The sequence below is a fragment of the Spinacia oleracea genome, chromosome 3 (assembly GCF_020520425.1).
Source record: "Spinacia oleracea cultivar Varoflay chromosome 3, BTI_SOV_V1, whole genome shotgun sequence".
Lineage (NCBI taxonomy): Eukaryota > Viridiplantae > Streptophyta > Magnoliopsida > Caryophyllales > Amaranthaceae > Spinacia > Spinacia oleracea.
In genome coordinates this window covers 146,860,401-146,885,807 of record NC_079489.1, presented here as the reverse complement: position 1 = coordinate 146,885,807, position 25,407 = coordinate 146,860,401, and the positions used below count along the sequence as shown (strand labels likewise).

General features: G+C 36.5%; 1 protein-coding gene across 1 annotated transcript; it reads left to right on the top strand.

Annotated features, from left to right (window-relative positions):
- Positions 1-10,064: 10,064 nt before the first annotated feature.
- LOC110776197 (putative oxidoreductase TDA3) lies at positions 10,065-12,749 on the top strand. Its single transcript, XM_021980755.2, has 2 exons — positions 10,065-10,959; positions 12,138-12,749. Exons 1-2 carry the CDS (start codon positions 10,092-10,094, stop codon positions 12,503-12,505), a joined length of 1,236 nt encoding a protein of 411 aa, XP_021836447.1. The 5' UTR covers positions 10,065-10,091; the 3' UTR covers positions 12,506-12,749.
- The last annotated feature ends 12,658 nt before the right edge of the window (positions 12,750-25,407 follow it).

Here is a 25,407-nt window from a genome sequence, read left to right as displayed (position 1 = left end):
ATTTACTAAGTTAACATCAAAGAATCTAATGAGATTCTTCACCTATATTATATGTCAAAGAATTTAGCTGGATTCAGTATCTACTGAAATTGAATGAGCTAAAGTTACATGAATAGAATTCAATTGGGAATTATTCTACAAAAGAATTTATCATGTATGATATAATATGAGGATCGCCAAAAACGTATCGTATGACTTTAGGCATGACGAACATATACCAATCTCTATTGATCTAAGTGAAGACCAATTAGATTGAGATCAAGAAAAACTTATGGTACCTGAAAAGGTACATAGGATTACTTCTTGATTCAAGGAAATAAAGATATGCTAAATATTGATGCTACACGCATGAACACTGGCAAAGGATCAAGCAAGACCCTTTGGAGTTAACCATTGACAAGGACGAGCTAAAGAGCATCGTGTTTTGAAATGGCAACATGGATTGAAGACCATGAGTTGTTGCGTGGGAAATTAAATATGTTCTAAGATATAGCTGGAAAGTCTTCCACATATCTGTGAACTGCTTGGATAAGCAAATCCAAACAAAGCATCACTAGCAACCTAAACAATTGAAGTAAAAGTACTTATTGCATAAGAAGCAATAAAACAGAGTTGTTTATATTAATGAGTTCTTCATTGAACTTGGGTGGATCACATGTCTGCTAACTTGATGATTCTTCATTGCAAAATGCGTAGAGCCACTATCGAAGTAAGAAAGACTAGATCACATAATAAACAAACTCAAAAGATCTTATCATCATATCTCGAAGAACATTCGATGAAAAGGATATTAAGATTGGCAAAGCATGATAACTAAACCTATGCAACAAGTGAGAAGCAACACTCACGTTGTAGCACTGGAAATCAAACATAGCTTTGAATTCCATGAAATGTTTTAAAGATGGGTTAGAGGCCCATGGTTGTAAAACATTGGGGTTGAACATTTATCATATATGAAATGTGTTTTCATATTCCATTTAATCTTGGTTTAGTATTAAATGATGAGTCCCTTCAATTTGACAATATATTCAAGATAGACTGTCAGGACCAGTCCTGTGACTAAGAAATGTCTATCAAGTGAACTTGAATGTCAAAAGTTGAAAATGGTCCCTAGTCGGAGTTTTCTATAAAATTGGACGCATAGAAAACGTTAGACGACTAGAATGCAAGATGACTAGTAGTTCTGTTTCTTGAACTATGTGGACATGGCAATGTCATAATCATTTGCATAGATACTTACTTTGGGAAGACTAGTATCGGACAAGACCTATGAAACTTTACTGTAAGAGATGAAAGTCTGTCATAAGTAAATTTCATTAAATTATTAGACACTAAATCCTCAATACCTGAGTGATTTGAGATTACTTGTTTGAGAACTGGTTGCTTTGACGTTGACCAACCGTCGCACCGTAAAAGGAGGCTATAAAGGCAACGCTCAGGTAATCACCTATCAAACGAAGTCTAATCTCAAGATCGCAAGATTGGGATTGTCCTCCCATAAATCGGGATGAGATGCTTAAAAGTTGTACAAGGCCACTCGGAGAGCTAGAAACTGTGAAATGCATGGCCGTGCTCGGATGAATCATAGGCTATGATTATCTGTTTATTTGATCAGTTGAACTCTGAAACCGAGGAACACCTCTGGACGTAATAAGGATGACAACTCTTACCTTATGTTCAAGAGCAAGCATCGAGCGACAAAGGAATTAGGAAATGCACACTTGTCCCTAAGGACAAGTGGGAGACTGAAGGAAATAATGCCCTTGGTCCAAGTATGCATTCTATGTTAAGTCTAATAAATGCGGTTCAGTATTAATTAACAAGTTAATAATTCAGTGAGATCAAGTGAGCTGAATGTCTAGCTAGAGGCCGCTTCAGTTCAAGTGGAATTAATGATATTAATCCACAGCTTACTCTTGACTGAACCCGTAGGGTCACACAAATAGTACGTAAACGGATCAAGTATTTAATGGCATTAAATACTCCATCTATGAATATTCGGAACCGACGGATCTTGGTTTCAGTGGGAGCTAAGATCGTCACAGGCAAGAAATGAATACTCCGGAAACGATGATATTGCCGGAAACGGAAATATGGATCGTATCGGAAATATAAATATTATCCAAGTCGTAGATGTTGCCGGAAACGGAAACATGGTACGTATCGGAAAATATTATCGGAAATGGAAATATTGCCAGAATCGGAAATATTGCCGGAAACGGAAATATTGTCAGAATCGGAAATATTACCGGAATCGGAAAATAATTCCGGAAACGGAAATATTAAATATTTGTTCGAAACGGAAATTAATTCCGGAATCGGAAATATTAAATATTGTTCGTATCGGAAATGAATTCCGGAATCGGAAAATTTAATCGGAAGCGCATCGTACGAATAAGCATCGGACGAGGCCTGCCGGACGAGGCCCAGCACGAAGCCAGGCCATCGCCCAGCAAGCCAAGCGCGCCGCACAAACAGCCACGCCAGGCCCAGCGCAAGGCCAGGCCCAGCAGGCTGCGCAGCGCGCACAGCGCGCACAGCACGCGCAGCGCGCGCGGGCGCTGCGTGGGCTGCTGGTCGCGCGCACGCATGGGGCCCATCGTGGCAGCCGTGCGTGTGTGTGCAAGTGTTTGTGTTCGTGCACGTTTCCTAAAACATGCAGAGTTCGGTTAATGATTAAATTCCTAATTCTATTTGATAAATTAATTAAATTAGAGTTCTTGTAGGATTCTAGGTTTAATTAATTTGTATCTGAATAGGATTTCGATTCCCTTTCCATACCCCTATAAATATCAGGCTAGGGCTCACAATTTATAATAAGTTTCAAAGTATTCAAAAAGTGAGTTTTTGAGAGAAAACTAAAACACACATCTTGCTCATAAAAGTGCCGAAATTTTCTAGTACCTTAAGGGCGATTCTAGTTGGTCAATCTTAAGGCGGATCCGGACGTGCTGTGGACTATCTACGGAGGGACGACACTTGGAGTCCTAAAGACTTGTTCTTGTTCGGTTCGGGCGCAGCTAGGGAGGGCACGCAACAAAGAGTATGCATCTAAATTATGCTATATGATTATGTGTAAATAATATGTTGTCCTGGGTTAATGGTTGTTTCCGCATGATCTATGTAATGTCATATGTATCATAACCTAACAGGATTGTCCTCCCATAAATCGGGATGAGATGGTTAAAAGTTGTACAAGGCCACTCAGAGAGCTAGAAATTGTGAAATGCATGGCCGTGCTCGGATGAATCATAGGCTATGATTATCTGTTTATTTGATCAGTTGAACTCCGAAACCGAGGAACACCTCTGGACATAATAAGGATGACAACTCTTACCTTATGTTCAAGAGCAAGCATCGAGCGACAAAGGAATTAGGAAATGCACACTTGTCCCTAAGGACAAGTGGGAGACTGAAGGAAATAATGCCCTTGGTCCAAGTATGCATTCAATGTTAAGTCTAATAAATGCGGTTCAGTATTAATTAACAAGTTAATAATTCAGTGAGATCAAGTGAGCTGAATGCCTAGCTAGAGGCCGCTTCAGTTCAAGTGGAATTAATGATATTAATCCACAGCTTACTCTTGACTGAACCCGTAGGGTCACACAAATAGTACGTAAACGGATCAAGTATTTAATGGCATTAAATACTCCAACTATGGATATTCGGAATCGACGGATCTTGGTTTCAGTGGGAGCTGAGATCATCACAGGCAAGAAAAGAATACTCCGGAAACGATGATATTGCCGAAAACGGAAATATGGATCGTATCGGAAATATAAATATTATCCAAGTCGTAGATGTTGCCGGAAACGGAAACATGGTACGTATCGGAAAATATTATCGGAAATGGAAATATTGCCGGAATCGGAAATATTTCCGGAAACGGAAATATTGTCAGAATCGGAAATATTATCGGAATCGGAAAATAATTCCGGAAACGAAAATATTAAATATTTGTTCGAAACGGAAATTAATTCCGGAATCGAAAATATTAAATATTGTTCGTATCGGAAATGAATTCTGGAATCGAGAATTTAATCGGAAGCGTATCGTACGAATTAGCATTGGACGAGGCCTGCCAGACGAAGGCCCAGCACGAAGCCGGGCCATCGCCCAGCAAGCCAAGCGCAACAACCACACGCCAAGCATACGACCAGGCCCAGCGCAAAAGCCAGGCCCAACCGTAGCTTGGGCGCGCGCGCGGACAAGGCTGCGACAGTGGGCCTTGCGCTGTGCGCTCGGCGTGGGCCGCAAGGCCTGCGTGCGGGCGTGCGGTGCTTGTGCGCCACTCGTGTGTGTTACTCGGAATCCTAAGGCTACCGGGATTCGTAATATGATTAAATCTAATCCTAATAGATAAACTTTGTTTAATTAGAATCCTAGTAGGGTTATAATTAAATGGATTTGTATTCTAATAGGATTATAATTTCTTTCCATAAACTCTATAAATAAGTGCCTAGGGTCACATATTTATAACGAGTTTTTAAGTATTAAAAGTGAGTTTTTTGAGAGAAAAATTCAGTCACACATTTGCCTAAAAGTGCCGAAAATAATAGTACCTTAAGGGCGATTCTAGTTGGTCAATCTTAAGGCGGATCCGGACGTGCTGTGGACTATCTACGGAGGGACGACACTTGGAGTCCTAAAGACTTGTTCTTGTTCGGTTCGGGCGCAGCTAGGGAAGGCACGCAACAAAGAGTATGCATCTAAACTGTGCTAAATGATTATGTGTAAATAATATGTATTCCTGGCTTAATGGTTGTTTCCGCATGATTTATGAATTGTCATATGTATCATAACCTAACAAGATCTGTTAGCACTGAATTAAACTGTAATGCAGTAGATGATGTATCTGATGTTGTTGCTGATGTAAATACAATCAGATTACCAAATAAAACTGCTACTAGTATAAAACAATCCCAGTTGGATCATACCAATCAGTTAGATCTTTTACATGCTAGGTTAGGTCATCCTTCCTTGTCAAAGATGAAGCATGTGAATGCTGAATTTTGTAAAGGTCTTACAGAGTACAATTGTGATGTATGTTTCAAAGCCAAACAACATAAGTTTCCTTTTGCATACAATGATTGTAGAGCATCTGAATGTTTTGAATTGATTCATGTGGATCTATGGGGAGCTTACAAAGTTAAAAGCTTAGATGGTGCTTCTTATTTTTTAACTGTGTTGGATGATCACAGTAGAGTAACTTGGACTTATCTTCTTCATAATAAAATGCAAGTCACAAAGGTGCTTTCTGAATTCTTTGTCATGGTTGAAACTCAGTTTGACAAGAGAGTTAAGAGGATTAGATCTGACAATGGTACAGAGATTGTAAAAGACAGTTGCAAATCATTATTTGCACAGAAAGGAATATTGCATGAAAAGAGTGCTCCATATGTCCCTCAGCAGAATGGTAGGGTTGAAAGAAAGCATAGGAGTTTGCTTGAAATGGCTAGAGCCTTAAGATTTCATTCTGGTCTTCCTAAGAAATTCTGGGGGGAATGTGTGTTGACTGCTACAAGTTTGATCAATAAGCTTCCTTCAAAGGTGTTGAATTGGAAAACTCCATTTGAAATAATGTTTCATTCTCAACCTCTATTTGAAAGACTAAGAGTATTTGGATCTATTTGCTTTGCCTATAACACAAATGTTCATAGAGATAAGTTTGATTCCAAAACTAGGAGGTGTGTCTTCATTGGGTATCCTGCTGGATATAAGGCATTCAAATTGTATGACCTTGATACTCATAGTGTTTTTGTTTCAAGGGATGTTGTTTTCTTTGAAACTGTTTTCCCATACAAATTTTCTTCTTCTGACAAAAGCTTACCATCTGCATCTCCACCAATAAGTTTTGGTACTGAAATTTCTGAACAAAACACTACTGATTCTATTTCTTCTTCTCCTTCTGATTCACATTATCATATTTCTCACAATTCTCTTTCTCCTACTCTTCAATGCTCAAATTCCATAAACACTAATCCCATAAATAATCCATCTTCTCCTTTATCTACTTCAAATTCTCCTTCTATACACACTTCTCAATCTATACCTGTGTTTGATTTGACAACTGCTCCCACTGAACCTGTCATCAAAAAATCCACTAGGACAATTAAACCACCTTCTGTTCTGAAGGATTTTGTTGGAAGTTATGTCCCTCACAGGGCTGTTGAATCACCTTCTACCACTGAGTCTGCTTCCTTTTCTGTTGATTCTTTAGTCAATGACATGGAATTTGATGATAGTTGGCTGATAGCCATGGCTCTTACCAATTATGATACATGGGAATCTTTAGCCTTTTCAGTGTTTCCTACATCTAATGATCCAAAGCATTATCACCAAGCTAAGCATGACAGCAACTGGATTGATGCTATGAACAAAGAACTTCTTGCTCTTGAGAGTAATGATACATGGGAGCTCACAGTTTTACCTAAAGATAAGAAGGCTATTGGTTCAAAATGGGTGTACAGAACCAAATTGAATCCTGATCATTCAATAGAAAGACATAAAGCAAGGCTGGTTGCAATTGGGTATCAACAAGTTGAAGGCAAAGATTTTACTCAAACTTTTTCACCTGTTGCAAAGCTGGCTACTGTCAGAATAGTAATTGCTTTGGCTGCCATGAGAGGTTGGCAACTGTTTCAACTAGATGTAAACAATGCATTTCTGCATGGTTACATTGATGAAGAGGTTTACATGAAACCTCCTCCTGGTTATGAAAAGGCAAAACCAGATGAAGTTTGCAAGCTCAAAAGATCCATATATGGATTAAGGCAGGCTTCTAGACAATGGAACAAAGAGTTAAGTAAGTTCCTGATTAGCTTGAATTTCCAGCAATCAAAGCAAGATTATTCTTTGTTCACAAGAACTCAGAATTCTGAATTTACAGTTGTTTTAGTTTATGTTGATGACATACTGGTCACTGGAACTTCTGTAAGCCAGATTGAAGAACTCAAGGGTTTATTGGATACTGCTTTCACCATTAAGGATCTTGGTCAGCTTTCCTATTTCCTGGGTATAGAAGTTCATAGAAACACTGATGGTATTTTCCTTTCTCAAAGAAAATACATCAAAGATATCTTAACTGATGCTGGCATGGAAGATTGTGTAGCTGCTCCTGCTCCTTTGTCTTGTGGTTTGAAGTTATCCACTGATACTGGTGAGTTGCTTGATGAACCTGACACTTACAGGAGACTTGTTGGTCGTTTGCTGTATCTAGGTATTACAAGGCCTGATTTGTCTTACAGTGTGCAACATTTAAGCCAATTTGTTCACTCTCCTAGAGTTCCTCATTTAAGAGCAGCTCTACATGTGCTTAAATATTTGAAGGGAACTATTGATGAAGGTATCTGGTATTCTGCTCAATCTAAAGCACAGTTATCTGCTTATAGTGATGCTGATTGGAGCTCTTGCCAATTCAGTAGCAGATCACTCAGTGCTTATGCTGTTTTCCTAGGCAGCAATTTGATTTCTTGGAAAACCAAAAAGCAACGCAGTGTTAGCAAGTCATCAGCTGAAGCAGAATACAGGAGTATGTCTGCTACTGCCAGTGAGCTTGTTTGGATACAAGGTGTTCTAGAGGATCTGCAGGTAGCTATTCATTTACCTGTTCCATTGTATTGTGACAATACATCTGCTGAACATCTAGCTAAGAACCCAATGTTCCATGACAAAACTAAACATCTCAAGCGAGATATGCACTATGTTCGTGAGCTAGTGGACACTGGTTTCATACAAACAGAACATGTCTCTAGCCTAAATCAACTTGCTGATGTCCTTACTAAACCCTTGCCTTCTTCTCAGCATAAGGTTCTTTCTGCCAAGCTTGGCCTTACTTCTAAGGTCCATCTTGAAGGGGGAGTATAGGATTATGACATCATTAACTTATATTTATTATTTCTTCTCTAAGAAGTTTGTTAGAAGGTAGTTAGTTTGTTAGTCAAGTTGTTAGAATAGTTGCTGACTCACTGTGTATATAAACACTAGCTCCTCTTATTTTTCATTTGATTGATTCTGTTTTGATTAATGAGAATGAGTTCTCCTCTCTCTTGAATCCATTTCTGTCTCTCAAATTCTATAAGGGCATTATATCAGTTGACTAGTACCAATTGCCTGTTGATTCAGTGGTGATTGGAGCTGAACTTGATAGGGAGAACTCGTGTTCGATCCCCCGCAACAACAATTGGGAGATGACTGGAACCTATCCACCCAGAACTTGCCCGAATCCGGCTTATCCCTAAGGGTGAACCGGGTGCTAACAAAAAAAAATAAAATCAGTTGACTAGTTCCTAAATTAGATACATATTACGTGAAATTAATTAAAATAAAGATTATCGTAGTATTTGCCTACTTGGTGTTTTAATGTCAATTTGTCACAATAATGAGCTCTTTTCAGTGCGTATGATACTTAATTCAGAGCAAATTTAGTTAGTGACAACTAAGAATCTTAATAATTTCTCATAATTCCACCAATCCTTTGAGGAGGTTGTCGCTATAGTGCGCTAGTCTCAACTCTCAGGCCCTTTAATCGGGACCGGGGTCCTATGATCTACGTCACAAATCACAATATAATTCCAATAGCCATAATTGTATGGTAAAAGATATGTGTACAGTGTATATTTACATTAATTTTTAAATGGATTTGGTGCATACACAAATTTATTTTGGATCATGTCTAAAAAAGATCAATAATTAGGTTCTAATTTATCTTGACATGTTTATTAGAATAACTAGATTAGGTCCCGTGTACGCACGGTTATTTGAAAATTATTAATGGACCATATTTTTAAACTAAAAATATTTATCCCTTTAATCTATTGCGTAATAAATAAATCTCGAACATACCCATTTTATCATATATTATACAATTTTCGCCCTATTACGTATTATATATTTTATATGTTTAATATGATGATTTGACCAAATTAAATATTTGATATGCTTAATATGAACAAAATATTGAGTAAGAATGTTTTTTATTTGATATGACTATCTGACTAATTATTACCAAAATTGTCTAATAATGTCATATTTAATAATCCTATAATTTTTTCTATTTATAAACATTTATACAAATGGAAAGAAAGTAAAAATAGAATAAATTAAATATTTTTTTAGGAAAGGGTTTTTGGCGGGAAAAAATCGCACCAGGAATTGACACGTGTCATTCCTGGTGTCTCTTTTAGTATATAGTAATAGATTATAAAAAAAAATATCAAATTATTGTGGTTAGTACATGTTGTTGTATGTTTGAATAGTGTGATTTTAAGTCACTACACTCTATAAAAAACATAGGGCTATTTTGATTCAAAAATAGTTGCTGTATCTAATAAATTTGGTGTTCAATTTATTTCAGTAACTATGTGAACAATAAATATCACTATTATGTAAAAGGGGTTATAGAGTAAATTGTTGATTTTGGGTTCACAATACCAGATCCACGTAAGAATAATTCGTATGCTTATTATTATGGCATTATGCCTTTATGGATGTTTGGAGACCCACTCACGAAATGATGTTCCATCATACGGAGAAACTCATACTTCATATGTATTTTACTCGTCCCTAAATGATCTCAATCAAAAAGGAATTTTCAAAAATCATATCCAAAGATGTCAAAAATTGATTGACGGACTATAGTCCGATAATAATCAATGTAACCTGAAATTATTCTTCTAGGAATTTAATGCATATGGAAAGTTGGAAACATTTACTCATAAATAATTATCCGATTAAACCCGATCCATAATTGAGCGTAGATCTGGCTTGTTCTCATACCTCCCCTTCCTAGGATGGGCTTTAAACTTAAACCGAAAATAAAGATTGGAGTGGTAATTTGTTAGGGGCCACAGGCCCACATAGAGCAGAACTTGCGAACCAATATAACATAAGGCCCAAATACACGACCCAAATATTTATTTACACGTTTAACAGCTTCAGCCCAAGTTAAATTGTCTAACCATTAATCCATTATCAACATACTGACTTATGTTGTAAAAAAAATAAAAATAAAAATAAAAATATCCCACGTGTCATATTACAATGCCTCCAGATCAACTCTTTTCCAGAAATCCGAAAAAAGAAAATAAAAAATGGATACAACACTAATTTATTCATCTCCAATAACAATTAAACTTCGTCCATTACTCGCCACCTCAATCCGATATTCCTCCTCCACGGTAAGCATGTCCAAATCACCGGAAACCGGAGACGATCGGCGGCGAAAAGTAGTAGTATGTGGCGGTGGAGTCATCGGAGTTTGCACGGCATACTTTCTTGCCAAAAGCGGCGCTGCTGTCACCGTCGTGGAACAGTCATCCGTCGCATGCGCAGCTTCCGGAAAAGCCGGTGGATTTCTGGCCCTAGATTGGTGTGACGGTGGGCCCGTTTCTTCCCTCGCCCGTGCCAGCTTCAATCTACACCGTTCATTGTCCGATGAGCTTGATGGGCATTCATCCTACGGTTACCGTCCTCTCACAACCCTGAGTGTCTCAATCGATGAGTCTGAAATTGGGCCTAGTGGACGGGTTAAAAACCTGCCGTCGTGGGTTAATGGGCCGGCCCAAAAATCCAACTCCATTGGGACAGTCCAAACGACGGCCCAAGTTCACCCGCAGTTGTTTACGAGGTGTTTGATGACGACTGCGGTGGAGAAGTATGGTGCGGAGGTGGTGATTGGGAGGTTAGAGAGAGTGGGGTTTGAAAATGAGCGAGTTGACTCGGTAGTTTTGGATGGTGGACGAGTTATTAATGCTGACTCGGTTGTGTTAGCTCTTGGGCCGTGGTCTTCTAAATTGGCCTTGCTTTCGTCGTTGTTTAGGGTTTATGGATTGAAGGCCCATAGCATTGTTTTGCAGCCCAAAGAGCCTGATGCTATCTCGCCTCACGCATTGTTTTTAACTTATCACCCAGCCCAGGGGGGGAAGCCCATGGATCCCGAAGTCTATCCTAGGCCCACTGGTATAACTTCTTTCATCTGTTTTTTTTTTCTTTTCCCTTATTTACCCGTGATATGGTTATATCGTTTTAACTTACACTTTTGCTAATGAATACTAATTATATGTTAGTGATTTTACACAAAAAGTTGATATATTTAAAATATACATTGTGACAAACTCAATAACATTTTACATAATAAGATTTGATTATACGGAATATATTTTAGTAGAAAATTATGGTCAAAGTAAGATAAATGAATAGTGCCAAAAATGGATATGGTGCAACTATTTAAAAAGGGAGTACTACCGTACTACTACTCCGAATTACTTTTTTAAGATTGCCAACGTAAATGTTTGAGTATTTATAAAAAGACCGAGTCATAAGATTCACGTTATTATATTTTTTGTTTACGTATAAATCTCAAACAATGTTCAAATTAGAGCGGATCACAAATCATTTTGGGACTAAGGCTTTGTTATTATTGTTGTATAAATCTCAAACAATGTTCAAATTAGAGCTTAAAAATAGTGACAGAAATGTAATACGAGTATCTTTATGGCAAAGAGCGACGGATTACAATGTTTGGAGTAATAGACATTACCTTTGATTGAATAGATTTTAAAGTTACATGGTTTGTGCAATAGTGTAGCAATGGCTTAGAGGTCTAATTTATATTGAAATGATGCGTTTATCCAGCTTTTAATTGGATCAAGTTAAATTATAGAGTTTTTTTGGTCACATAATGCCATGCCAATGCCATAGTCCGTTTATGAGTGTAGCCAAAGATTCATCTATTCTTTTGTCTTTGGGATGTAATGGACTAAATCAAAATGGTTCTTAAATTCACTACCTTTCCATGAAGTAGAAAAATAACAGGGGTAAGGTTGCGTACATCCGACCCGCCTTACCTCGCTTGTTGCGGGACTGCGGTAGCCTTTTTTGAGACAATGGGATAATGGTAATGATGATAATGCCATGCCATGTTAGGATGTGGGGGTGTTATGGTTCAAGTACATGCTAATTAAGAACTTCCATCAACAAGAGTTTTTGAATAATTTTCGGTCTTTTTAATTTGTTCATCTTTGCTCATCAAAGATAGTGAAAAATTATCACACATTGCAGACTAGCTACATAAGATAGTAGAATTCCTTTTAACTAATCATATCTTTGTCGCGCGCTACATGTTCGATCGTACGTAGGAGAGGTGTACGTATGTGGAATGTCATCAACAGAAGAGGTACCAGACGATCCAGATCAGGTTACACCGAATCCAGAATCAATAAGAATGCTCAAACAGGTGGCTGGGAATGTTTCCACACACTTGAAGGAAGGGGAAGCACAAGTAAAGGCAGAGCAAGCATGTTTCTTGCCATCCACAGATGATGGTATTCCGGTTATTGGTGAACTTCGGGGTATGAAAGGTTGCTTTGTAGCAACCGGGCATAGTTGTTGGGGTATCCTTAACGGGCCAGCAACCGGGGCTTCTTTGGCCGAGCTTGTTATGGATGGTCGAGCTAGGCTCGTTGATCTTAGCCCGTTCAGCCCGTCGAGGTTTATTGCTATCTAGCTAGTAGAAGGCGTTGAAGTTATGTTGAAGGTTTTTTTGCCATTTTTATGTTGTATATTATTCTCTCCTGAAAATTAAGTTTAATAGGATTGGGTTGATATATGTTTGTAACTCTCTTAGAATGAATGAAGTAGAACATATCACTATAAAGGAGTAAATGAATAAATCATGGGGTAAACGTCTAATAAGACTGATGATGTCATCGTTAAAAAAAACATAACTATACATTGACTATTTGATTTTATTAGTGTGTGCAAGTTTTCGTATAAATGACTACTGAGTTTTGTTTTGAAATAAAACAGTGGTGATAAATGATACTCCCTCCATCCCTTAATACTCGCACCGGTTTGATCGGTGCGGAGTTTAAGATATTTGAATTGACTTATTAATTTAATGGGTGTTAGTTGATAGTGGGGTATTTTTTTTTAATATAGTTAGTGAGAAATGTGTAAGGGGTGGAGAGTGGTGAGTGTGAGGTGTGAATTTTTAAATGATTTTTTGTAGGGAGTAGGGGTGTAGGTGGGTTAATAGGCAAGTGTGAGAAATAATATAATATTGACAAAAATTTCCATTTATAGAAGCGGTGCAAGTATTAAGGGACGGTCCGTTAAGGGACGGAGGGAGTACTTCGTAATATGTAAAGTATGACTTTGTTCGTTTTCGGTTTAGTTTGATTTTTCTAATAGTTTAGTTTGATTATTTGTGGTTCGGTTTGATATACTTCCTCCGTTTTTTAATACTCGCAACGTTTGGACTTTTGCACTATTTATATAATCTGCTTTGACTATTCGTAGTGTTTTTTATATAAGATAAAACATAGTCATGTGAGATCTTGTTAGATTCGTCTCAATGTGTATTTTCAAAATATCAACTTTTTATAATTTTTGCATAAAGAAAATTTAAGATATATAAATGATCAAAGTTGTGCATTGACATGCGTGAAACTAACAAACGTTGCGAATATTAAAAGACGGAGGAAGTAAATGTTTTGTGAATATTTTTTGTGAGTGTTTTTGGCCTTTTTTTTCATATGATCTAACATAAATATAATTTTTCTAATTTGATTTAATAAGCAATAACAATAAAGGAAAAAAGAACAAAAGATAGAACAAGAACCAACATGTTTAGGGGTGTCAATTCTCAATCCGACCCAGTGAACCCGATGGGTTTGTCCGACCGTTTAGAATCCGAACCGTTTAGAACCCGCGAGTTAAAATCCGAAATCCGATCCGATCCGATTATATTCAACCCAAATCCGACCCAACCCGTTAGTATTGATCCGATTAAGATCCGAATCCGTTAACAGACCGATCCGTGACAATCCGGATCCATTTAATCCGATCCGAAGCGATCCGAAACCCGTTTATGATCCGATCCGTTTAAATCCGAATCCGTTCCAACCCGAGGAATATCCGTTTAATCCGATCCGTTTTTAATCTGTGACCCGTTTAATCCGACCCGTTTCAACCCATGACCCGTTTAATCCGATCCGTTTTTAATCCGTGACCTGTTTAATCCGAACTAATTCCAACTCATCGATATAATAATATATTCAATAACTTATATTACTAATCTTAAATTCTTATTACTTTTAAAAGTTAGTTATTATTTTCGTCCCCTAATTAAGTCATCGATATGAATATATAATTTGGAACCGAATTGACCCAAATTCCAACCCGCTACCAAATAACCCGATCCGATAATTACCCGAACCAATATAAAACTGAATCCAATGTAACCAGGCTAAATTAGTTTCAATCCAACCCGTTTTAGTCTATTACCGATTAATCCGATCCGATATGAATCCGATCCGAAATGAATCCGATCCGATATGAATCCGACCCGAAATGAATCCGATCCGATATGAATCCGACCGACATGAACCCGAACCCGTTATAGTCCGACTAAACCCGTTAACAATCCGTCGTATTCCAATCCGATCCGATCCGACCCAAACCGACTACAATCCGACCCGTTTACAACCCGATCCGATATGAATCCGTGAATAAAAAATTCGACCCGATCCGGTCCGTTAAGTTTTCAATCCGATCCGATCCGACCCGTTAGCCAAATTAATCCGTTCCAATCCGATCCGTTTCAACCCGAATCCGATGAGTCCGACCCAAACCCGATCCGTTGATCCGATTTGACACCCCTAAACATGTTCGATCATTATTTGCATTATCCATTTCTTATTTATTGATTGGTAATCCCGAGACTGAATTAATGTTGCACACTTGCATAGATGATCTGCCGAAATGCAATTAAGGGGAGAATCCTTAAAACACTATGCCGATATTCACAAAAACAATCAATCAACCTGCGAACTTGATGAAGTAGAAGTAGGGTTGTGTTTTTGCTGATAAATAGTTCTATCTTGACTTAATACGGAGTAGTTAATAGTCGTGTTGATGACTTAATAAGGCGGTCTTATATAATAGTTGTCGGAGTATTATTGAGAAGATTATGAGTTGAGATTTATTTGACAAATAATGCAACTCAAAATTAACACGTACTATAGCCAAAGCATCCATAAGAGCTTCATTGAAGAAACCAGATCAGTTCACTCACTAGTTTTTTTTGGTAGGTTCTTTATAAGAAAATTCATAGAGAAAAGAAAAATGAGAGTAGATGGGTGATGATTGATGGGAAGATAGAGTAGAGAGGTAAGGCGAAAGTCTCCCTTCCTTTCTAAACAAAAACCATTTTCCATCCTTTTGAGAATTATTGGAAAATTGTAATTTACCATAACAAAAAACGAAAATGATTGAAAATTGTAAACTATTTACATGAAACAGTTTTACATCAAACCAAATTATCCCGTAAAGAAAAGAGTACATTACACATAAAACCCTGACTTTAAGAGTAAGGTAAAACCATGATAACTCCCTAGAAAACATTTAAATGATAGGTAACACATAACATCAGCCAAGTACGACTTTGATTTTCCTTTGAATATGTTTCCTTCAATCTTCAATAAGGGGTCGTTTTTTCGCATATCTGATATGTGTTGAAAACACACATATCAACTAAAAGACAAATAGCTAAAAGACAAAAAGGAAGTACCATTCATGTAAAAAAAGTACCATTCTGTAAAAAAAAAAGTACCATTTGTGTTTAGAAAAGTACTATTTAATTTTTTTTGTCATTTTTCCTATTTTGTCTTTTGTTCTGATATGTATTTTCGCATACATATCTGATATGTATTTGTACTTCCTCTCTTCAATAAGCCTAGTTGTTGCTTTAACATGCATGCCATGAAAAACATGCATCCATCTTCACTCATCAATTACAGTTGAGAAAATGGTGGTGATTAATCTGTACAACATAATAATTGATAGTAAATTAATTAGTGTACAACATAACAACAATTGATAGATGTGTGATGATAAAGGTCGCAAGTTGCGACAACATTTAGTTGTCACAATCTTATGTGTCGGAGGTCAATTGGTGCATATAGGCGCCACGTAGGTTATGAGTAATCATAATATTTTTACTATCAATGCAAAATTTTTACTATGAAAATATGTAAATAAGGTAATCGGTATAAAGAAAGAAACAATTTAGAATATTAAGATTTTCATACCTTTATTTTAAATATGTACTAGTATCGGCCCGTGCTAATGCACGAGATTTCTATAAAATTAGAAAGAAAATAAAATAATGCATTAGATTTGAAACTCTTACTCTTTACATTATAATGGTAATAACACAAATAGGGAGTAGTTATGAAATTAATAAATCAAGATATATCTATGTTGGTCTATATGAGATTTTTTTTAATGATGTTAGACAATTGAAATGTTGTTAGATGCCTAAGATAAATTGTCAATTAATTATAATAATCCTTTTTTTTCCATTCTTGATTGAAGCATTAAAGTTGTGAATTGATTAGTTGTCTTTTGAGTAGGTATGACAGGGCCATTGACGTGTAAGAAATGAGTATCGGGGGTTTGCTTACCTCTCATTAACCATCACTTTACTTTAATTATATAGATAATAGGATATATAAGTTAAATATTTTAGATTCCAATTTAAATCATGACACATAAGTATGTCATGTCATCATTGTGACACGCCTTAAAGGTCGCATGTTGCGATCTTTATCATTTTCGTTGATGGTATATCTAATTAGTATACAACATAACAACAATTGATAGTAAATCTAATCAGTATACAACATAACAATAATTGATAGTAAATCTAATCAGTATACAACATAACAACAATTGATAGTAAATCTAATCAGTATACAACATAACAACAATTGATAGTAAATCTAATCAGTATACAACATATATAAATCATTTGGACATAGTAAAAAATAAAATTTTGATTTGGATTCAATCTTTCAAACAAAGACCACGAGGTGACAAAATAATGAATGATTCAAGACTGAGTATAGAAATTGATACTTGTTTGAGTAACTTGGGTTACCATGTAATCCATAATTCGGGGATGTGTCGTACAAGCGAGTAGTCATGTCCATCTTGTGCACTGTATCTTGTTGATAGGAGAGAGCATCTCTCAATATATAGCCTTTTTAGAGAAGTGAGATGGCGAAATGTCGCAGGCAAACAGGACAGATTAGGACAATCAGAGATTATAATTTCTTTGAGTGAGGTAAACCAATTTGGAAGACATGTCAGTTTTGGACAGTCAATGATATTCAAGGTTCGGAGGGAATTGAGGTGCCCAACATTATCATCATCCCACATTGATGTTAGTCCATTGCATGATATAAGAGTCAGGGATTGTAGAGAACTCAATTCCATGAATCTTGTTCCTAAGCTCACTTGGCATGTTGTCATTGATAATTTCTTTAAGCTCTGCAACTGATATATATCCTCGGGTAGCTTTTGTAATTGTTTGCAATAAGTAACATGAAATGCCTCCAAATTCAATAACTTGCATATTGTATTTGGAAGAGATTTAATGTAAGGATTTTCTGATATATCGAGGAATCTCAAATGCTTTAAGTTCCCGATCGACTTTGGTAAATCCTCAAACCAAAGAGTCCTAAGATCCAATAAGCGTAAGCAGCGGAAATTTGATATAATCTCCTCAAGAAATGACTTGCTTATACAGGTCTTCATGTTATACCCAAATCGAAATGTACGAGCATTCCGGGCTATGCGAAGCTCTTGAGGAAATATCTTATCTTTAAAACTGTCAAAAGATAGTTCCCAAACAATATGCCTAGTAAATTCTTTAACTGCAGGCTTATCAAAATTTACAACAGCCAACTCTTCACCCAAAATATTCACAGCCAGATCATGCCAAATACCATGCATTTTACACTCGCAATAATTCCCAATAGAATGACTACTCGGTTATAGAAGGAGTGAATCCGATACCAGTTTGACGAAGTAAGAATATCCCATAAGTTCAATATCTTCATTTTGTGGCAACAACCCAAGTGCGCTCCACATATATGATACATAATTCGTTTTAAGATCCGTACCCTTGGAACATAATGACAAATAAGAAAAACAAAGTTTTAAATGGGACGGAAGTTTGTGATAACTTATTTCTAAAGTTTTCAACACTTTAACATCATGTTGATGAATCAGCTCGATGAAGTTATCCATTTGAGCAATCCGGTGCCATTCTTGATTGTCCCTCTCATTTCTTAAGATTTTCCCTAAACTTTTCACAACAGTTGGGACGCCATGACATTTTTCAACAATAGACAAACCAATCCCATGAAGATTCGGGTATCTTTTTTCCTCGTCTTTCTCGAATGCTAATTGTTTAAAAATATCCCAACACACATCATTTGGAAGACAATCCAAGTAATATGTGTCAACTGTTTTAGTAATAGAAGCAACTTGTCTTTTTCATGTCGTGACCAAAACTACACTCCCTGCTTTACCAACTGCAAGTATGTTCCTCAACTTTCTCCACTCATCAATTTTATCTTCCCATACATCATCCAACACAAGAAAGTACTTGGTTCTACTCAAAAACTTATTCACTTGTCTCAACCCCATCTCCACATTATTAGAAACACTACTACAAGACCTAATATGACTATATTCATGTCAAACTTCTCAGAAACACATACCCACACCTTAACATCAAAATCTTTGACATCACAATACACCAACTTAGATAATACACTTTTCCCAATCCCACCCATCCCGACTATAAGGAGTACATAGAGGTTAACATCTTTCCTCATTTCCTGCTTAGCTATACTTCTTCCAACAATATCTGGTCTATGAACAACTGGAACTCTATTAAAAATACTTCAATTATCTTCATCAGCTAAGCGTTCAACAAGATGCTCAGTCAAACCAAACTCATTTCTATTAGCCACAATGTTTTCTAGATTTTCCCTTAGGTCTCTTATTTTGTGTCCCAATTGTAAAGAGAATAAGAAATTTGAAGAGGGGGGAATGTACCTAAGGAGGCTAGATAAACGGGATCCATTGACACGGTGTTTCAAAGAATCAAAGGCTACTTCATCCAAGAGGTCATCAATATCATAAACAACACGCTTGAGATTTCGAATCCAAATTTGAAATGCGTTGTTAACATATTGCCTCTCTGCTGCATCTTCAAGGACAACACAAATGGCTTCCAGTTTATCACCCATATTCTCGACATAGCAACTTTCATTTCTTTGGTAATAGAGGAAATGATAAAAGGAAATCATTATTCAACAAATACGGAAAGATTGCAAAAGAGACTAATAAAAAAAACATTTCAATACAAAAAGGGGACTTATATACAAGAACGGAGGGAGTATTTCTTTTCCAAAGAAAAGAAAAAACAAAGAAGGGAGCAACTCTAATAGAATTTTTTTGTGTATTTTTTTCCTCATAAAGAAGTCTATAATAGTGGCTCCTTTTTTGTATTTTTTCTTCTTGTTTTGGAAAAGACATATACGAGTCTCAATCTTTTGTGGTGCAATTTGTGTATAATTTCCTATTGATTAATTTTAGATGACATAATAAATGTGGCTGACCAATGACAAACATCAATAAATCTATTTACTCTCTATATATTAAAACATACATCGATTCCTGGTGCAAATTTTTCCCACCAAAAAATTTCTTTTTTTCCTTTTTTTTAAACTAAATTCCTAAAATTGGGTACTGAATATTAAGAAAGATTTCAGCGGTATCAAAATTAAAAGTTTGACATCTCTTAATGGGGTACAATTCTTCAAATCAACACCTTACCTAATTTGTTTCCTAAAATTGGGAACTGATTATTAAAGAAAGATTTCAGCGATTTCGTAATTAAAAGGTTGTCAATTCTTAATGAGTACAATTCTTCAAATCAACATCTTACATAATTTTTTTCCCATTTTTTCCTGTTATATTCCTTAAAATATGTATAACTATTAATATTTGACAATAAATAAGATTTCAACGACCTTACATAAAGAACAGGTTGACCATTCCTTATGGTTTTGGTTCCTCTAGAGTTATAAATAACTCTACAATGTAGAGTTTGAGCAATATCGACCATTGAATGAAAAATCAATGGCTCATATATCACCTTTCCAAAACCCCCCTAATTTTTCTAATCAATATCCACCTGCCGATTTTCACTTTTCACTAATATGAGTCATTGATTTTAAAACGTATGGTTTAGATACACCTCTACCTTGTAGCGTTTTATTAAAACTCTAGAGGATCCGGACTCATTCTTTATTGTCCATCGATTTGTAGAGTAGGGTGAATGTTAAAAAAAATTAGAGTTGTTAATTTACAAGTCATTAAATACAAGTGATTATATAGTTTTTGTTTGGGAATAGGTTTAAATCCTAACACTTATAAAGCTTTGAACTTGCAATACTATTCACCCAATAGTGTAATTACTTGCATGCCCCTAATTTCCTTCTTAGATTATTTTTTGTCTTATTCTTATCAATAGTGTCATTCCCTTTCTGCCCCAAACCTATGATGCTGTCACGTTAAACCCCATCCGTTTCATTCTTTCTCTTCCATTTTCTCTTTACTTCTCCCATGAATTAATTAGCTCACATTTTCTCTCTCCTCTCTTGTCTTATTTCTCTTTCCTCCATTGCTCTACTTTGCTACATCATTTCACCCAGCAATGTGCTCCCTCGCTACATACCCTGCTGGTTTCCCTTTCCCTGCTTATTTCTCTCTGCCCATGGCTTCTCTCTTTCTTTCTCCCCCTTCCATATTCGAACCCTATGTATCATATTTCCTTTCCGGCAATCTTTCCTTTTCGACAATTTAAATCATCTGTTAAGGGTATTTTTGATTCCTTTTCTCGATTTTGATCATATGTTAAAGGTATTTTGATATAAATTTTTGCGATTTTGTTAAATTTTCAGCGAATTAGGGTTTTCAATTGCATAATTATAACACCCCCTTTAAAATAAAGAATTTTGGTGATTTATGATAATTAAGGTTGAATTCTGACTAATATTTGATGAGATGATGTCATATGCTCCGTATTAGTGTTTAAGAATTCTTTGACTGGGGGGAGAGATTGTTTGAACTGATGAGAGGAGAAGGGATTCTACATTTTTTATTTATAGCATTGAATTTGTACGATAAATGTGGCAATGAGAGGTTTAATTTGGTCAATTGTTGCTCGAGTGCTGATCTTTTATCGCCGATAAACCCGAAACCCGTATTTTAAAACTTTTGATGTTTTTAATTCATTGTTATTTTATGACAAAGTTGTGGCCTAGATGTGAAGGGGTATATAATGCTTTTGATCTTGTGAATTGCAGCTACATTATCTACTTAGTGTAATCATTTTATTACTAGAGAGGTGAGCTTAATAGTTTTTATTATTACCCGGCATGTCACGTCCAAAATTCCATTCAGTCTGTTCTCTATAGGAAAACGTTCAAACTCAATGTAAACATGTCACACTTCTTATTTCTCCCCGCACTTTTGATGGGTATAAGTTGTTGGAATTAATTCAAACTAAATACTTCATACTAGATTAATCGGCAGTATAATTGCGGAAGCGTACCTTTCTCCATTGTATTGATGAACGGTGGGTTTTGGATCTTCCAATTCTATATGGTCTCCCTTGATATTCTATTGATGATGGGATGTCAGAGAGAATAGAAAACCATATGAATGGGGGACCATAACCCTAGCCCTAACACCTATATATATAGGGTCTCCCATATTCCCTATTAAGCCCATCATAAAATAAGAGACATCGGAGTGGGTCTCTACACATATTAGCCCATACCAATAAGATACCTATAAGCCCAATATACTTAAATATAAAACCGATCACTTTTATGGGCTAACTTTAAGATAGCTTTTATACACATACGATCATACATGTAGGCCCACATGATTATTTCTAACAATCTTCCACTTGGGCCACATCTATTACCTTACGTAATATGTATAACCTTATGAGCTCAAAATATTTGCTATCATTACCAAAGGTATCACTGAACAATCTCGTCCATTAATCATGCCAACATAGAACCAAAGCGACTTTCGTCATCTATATTGTGACTAAGCCCTCAATGATCACGTATATTAACATAACCAAATGACATAAATCAAGTATGGATGTGTAGCATGGAAATTTCATGAAATGTGATCTTAACATGCCTATTTCCAACTAGTCCTACTGAAATCTTAAGTGAGATCATACCACAATAGAGCAGAGTGAACCAAAGAAACTAAAAACTTTATTTCTGCAGAAATATAAAATCCAAATACAAAATATGTGTCCTTAAGAAAATGAACATTTTAACACAAACTCACACTAAACCTGAACATCATCGAATGACATAACACCCATATGAGCAGTGTGCTTATGAAAGACTTTGGGTGGTAATACCTTAGTAGCGGATCCGCAACCATAGAGTTTGTTCCTATATGTTCCATAGACACTTTTCCACTCTGAACTCTTTCTTTAACAACACGGAACTTTATATCAATGTGCTTTGACTTTGAAGAGCTCTTGTTGTTATTAGAATATAACACTGCGGACCTATTGTCACAAAGAATCTTTAGTGGAAATACCATCTACAATTCGCAGTCCAGTGACCAAATTCCGCAGCCATAGAGCATGATTAGATGCCTCAAAACATGCGATAAACTCTGCTTCCATAGTAGAGGTTGCTATAAGTTCCTGTTTAGCACTCTTCCAGGATATAACACCTCCAGCAAGCAGATACACATAGCTTGAAGTGGATCTAGAACTGTCTTGGCATCCAGCATAATCAGAGTAAGAGTACCCAATGATCTCTATCTGACTCGACCTCCTATATGTGAGCATGTAGTGTTTTGTTCTCTGAAGATATCGCATAACCCATTTGACTGCTTTCCAGTGATCCATTCCCGGATTGCTTAAATATCTGCCTAACACGCCAAAAATGTACGCAATATCCGGACGCGTACAAACTTGAGCATACATAAGACTCCCTACTACCGAAGCATAAGGAACCTCTTGCATTTCTTTACTTTCAAAATCATTTTTGGGACATTGATCGAGACTTAACTTGTCTCCTTTAGCCACAGGGGTATCACCTGGCTTACAATCTTGCATGCCAAACCTTTTGAGAATCTTTTCGATATAGTTCCTTTGTGATAATCCAAGAATACCCCGAGAACGATCTAGATGTATCTCAATTCCTAATACAAAGGATGCTTCACCAAGATCTTTCATTTCAAACTTGTTTGATAGAAATCTCTTGGTTTCATGCAATAAACCTATATCATTACTCGCAAGCAATATGTCATCAACATACAAGACCAGGAAAATGTGCTTACTCCCACTGAACTTATAATATATATAATCTTCAACTGCATTCATCTCAAAACCAAATGAGATGATTACTTCATGAAACTTGAAATACCATTGACGAGAAGCTTGCTTAAGTCCATAGATGGATTTCTTTAATTTGCAAACCATTTTCTTTGCATCGCCTGACACAAAGTTTTCTGGTTGCACCATATAAATTGTCTCATCAATTTCACCATTAAGAAACGCAGTCTTTACATCCATCTGATGTAAATCAAGGTTAAAGTGTGCCACTAGTGCCATTATTATCCTAAAAGAGTCTTTCGATGAAACTGGAGAGAAAGTTTATGTATAATCAATGCCTTCCTTTTGAGTATATCCTTTTGCGACAAGGCGAGCTTTATATCTCATTATATTACCCTTTGAATCCTTTTTGATTGTAAATATCCACTTACAACCAATAGGTTTCACACCTTCAGGCAATACAATGATTTCCCATACACCACTGTCTTTCATGGATTTAATCTCTTATTCATGGCATCAATCAACTTTTGAGAATTAGGACTTTGCATGGCTTGATGGAAGTTGATTGGATCACCTTCCTGTATTTCAGAGCCATCCCCATGTTCCCGAAGAAATATAACATAATCGTCAAGAATCGCACTTTTCCTTTCTCTAGTGGATCTCCTTAATGACATTTGTTCTTGAGGTGCTTGAGTTTGTTCTTCAGGAATGACCTGTGTAACTTGTTGATCTTGATTAGGGAGATCTTCGATATTGTCTTGCTGTTCTTGGATTGTTTCTTGAACAATTCCAATAACTGCATCTTGATCATTGTTTTCAACAATGGATGGAAGGGGAACGAATTCCTCTTCGAAGACAAAATCCCTAATATCTCTCCCCCCAAACTCAACATCCTCAAAGAATCGGGCATTTCCCGTCTCAAAGATTGATCTAGTAGTGGGATCATAAAATTTATACCCTCTTGAACGTTCATAGTATCCCACAAAATAGCTACTAACTGTTTTTGAGTCCAACTTCTTTTCATTTGGCCTATAAGGCCTTGCCTCAGCTGGACATCCCCAAATATGTAAGTGCCTTATACTGGGATTTTTCCCAGTCAATAACTCATGAGGGGTTTTAGTAGCTGCTTTTGTAGGAACTCTGTTTAGGATATAAGCTGCAGTCTTAATTGCCTCTCCCCAGAGTGATTCTGGTAAGGTTGTGTGACTAATCATACTCCTTACCATGTCCTTTAAAGTCCGATTACGTCTCTCAGCTACACCATTCATGGTAGGAGATCCTGGCATAGTGTATTGAGGGACGATTCCACACTGTTCGAGGAATTTGGCAAATGGCCCTGGACGTTGTTCACCTGATCCGTCGTATCTACCATAGTATTCACCACCACGGTCAGATCTGACAGCCTTAATTGTTTTGCCAAGTTGGTTTTCTACCTCAGCCTTAAAACTTTTGAACACATCCAATGATTGAGACTTCTCATGAATGAGATAAAGATAACCATATCGAAAAAAGTCGTGTATGAACGTAATGAAATATGGTTGACCATTTCTAGCAGGTGTAGAGAATGGCCACATATATCTGTATGAATAAGTTCTAAGACATCCGTAGTTCGATTGGCTTCAAATCTCCTTGTGTTTGTCTGTTTCCCCTTAATACACTCAACACAGATTTGAAAATCTGAAAAATCAAGGGGATCAAGAATTCCGTTTGACACAAGCCTTTCAATTCTTTGTTTAGATATGTGCCCTAAACGTTTGTGCCATAATGTAGCGGAATCCTCATTATTTAACTTTCGCTTTGTACCTCTTGAACTTGTATGCAAGGCTTCATTATAAGAAGCAATGGTGTCAACCAAATATAGGTTGTCATAATGGGATAAAGAACCAGTACCTACGATATTTGAATTTAGAGAAAGAGTAAACTGAATATTTCCAAAAGAACAAGAATAACCAAATTTGTCCAATACAGAAATAGAAACCAAATTCCTTCTAAAAGACGTTACAATGAAAGTCTCTTTCAGATCCAAATAAAAACCAGTTCTTAAAAATAACCTAAACGTCCCTATTGCTTCAACCTCAACTGATTTTCCATCCCCCACATAAATGAATCTTTCATCATGACTTGGCTTTCGACAGCTCATGCAACCCTGCATAGACACACTT

What these genes read in the sequence shown, in the direction of transcription:
- LOC110776197 (XM_021980755.2), top strand. Translation starts at nt 10,092, where the DNA reads ATGGATACAACACTAATTTATTCATCTCCAATAACAATTAAACTTCGT. An exon ending in AGTCTATCCTAGGCCCACTG is followed by an intron (nt 10,960 to 12,137) that starts GTATAACTTCTT and finishes GATCGTACGTAG; the next exon opens with GAGAGGTGTACGTATGTGGA.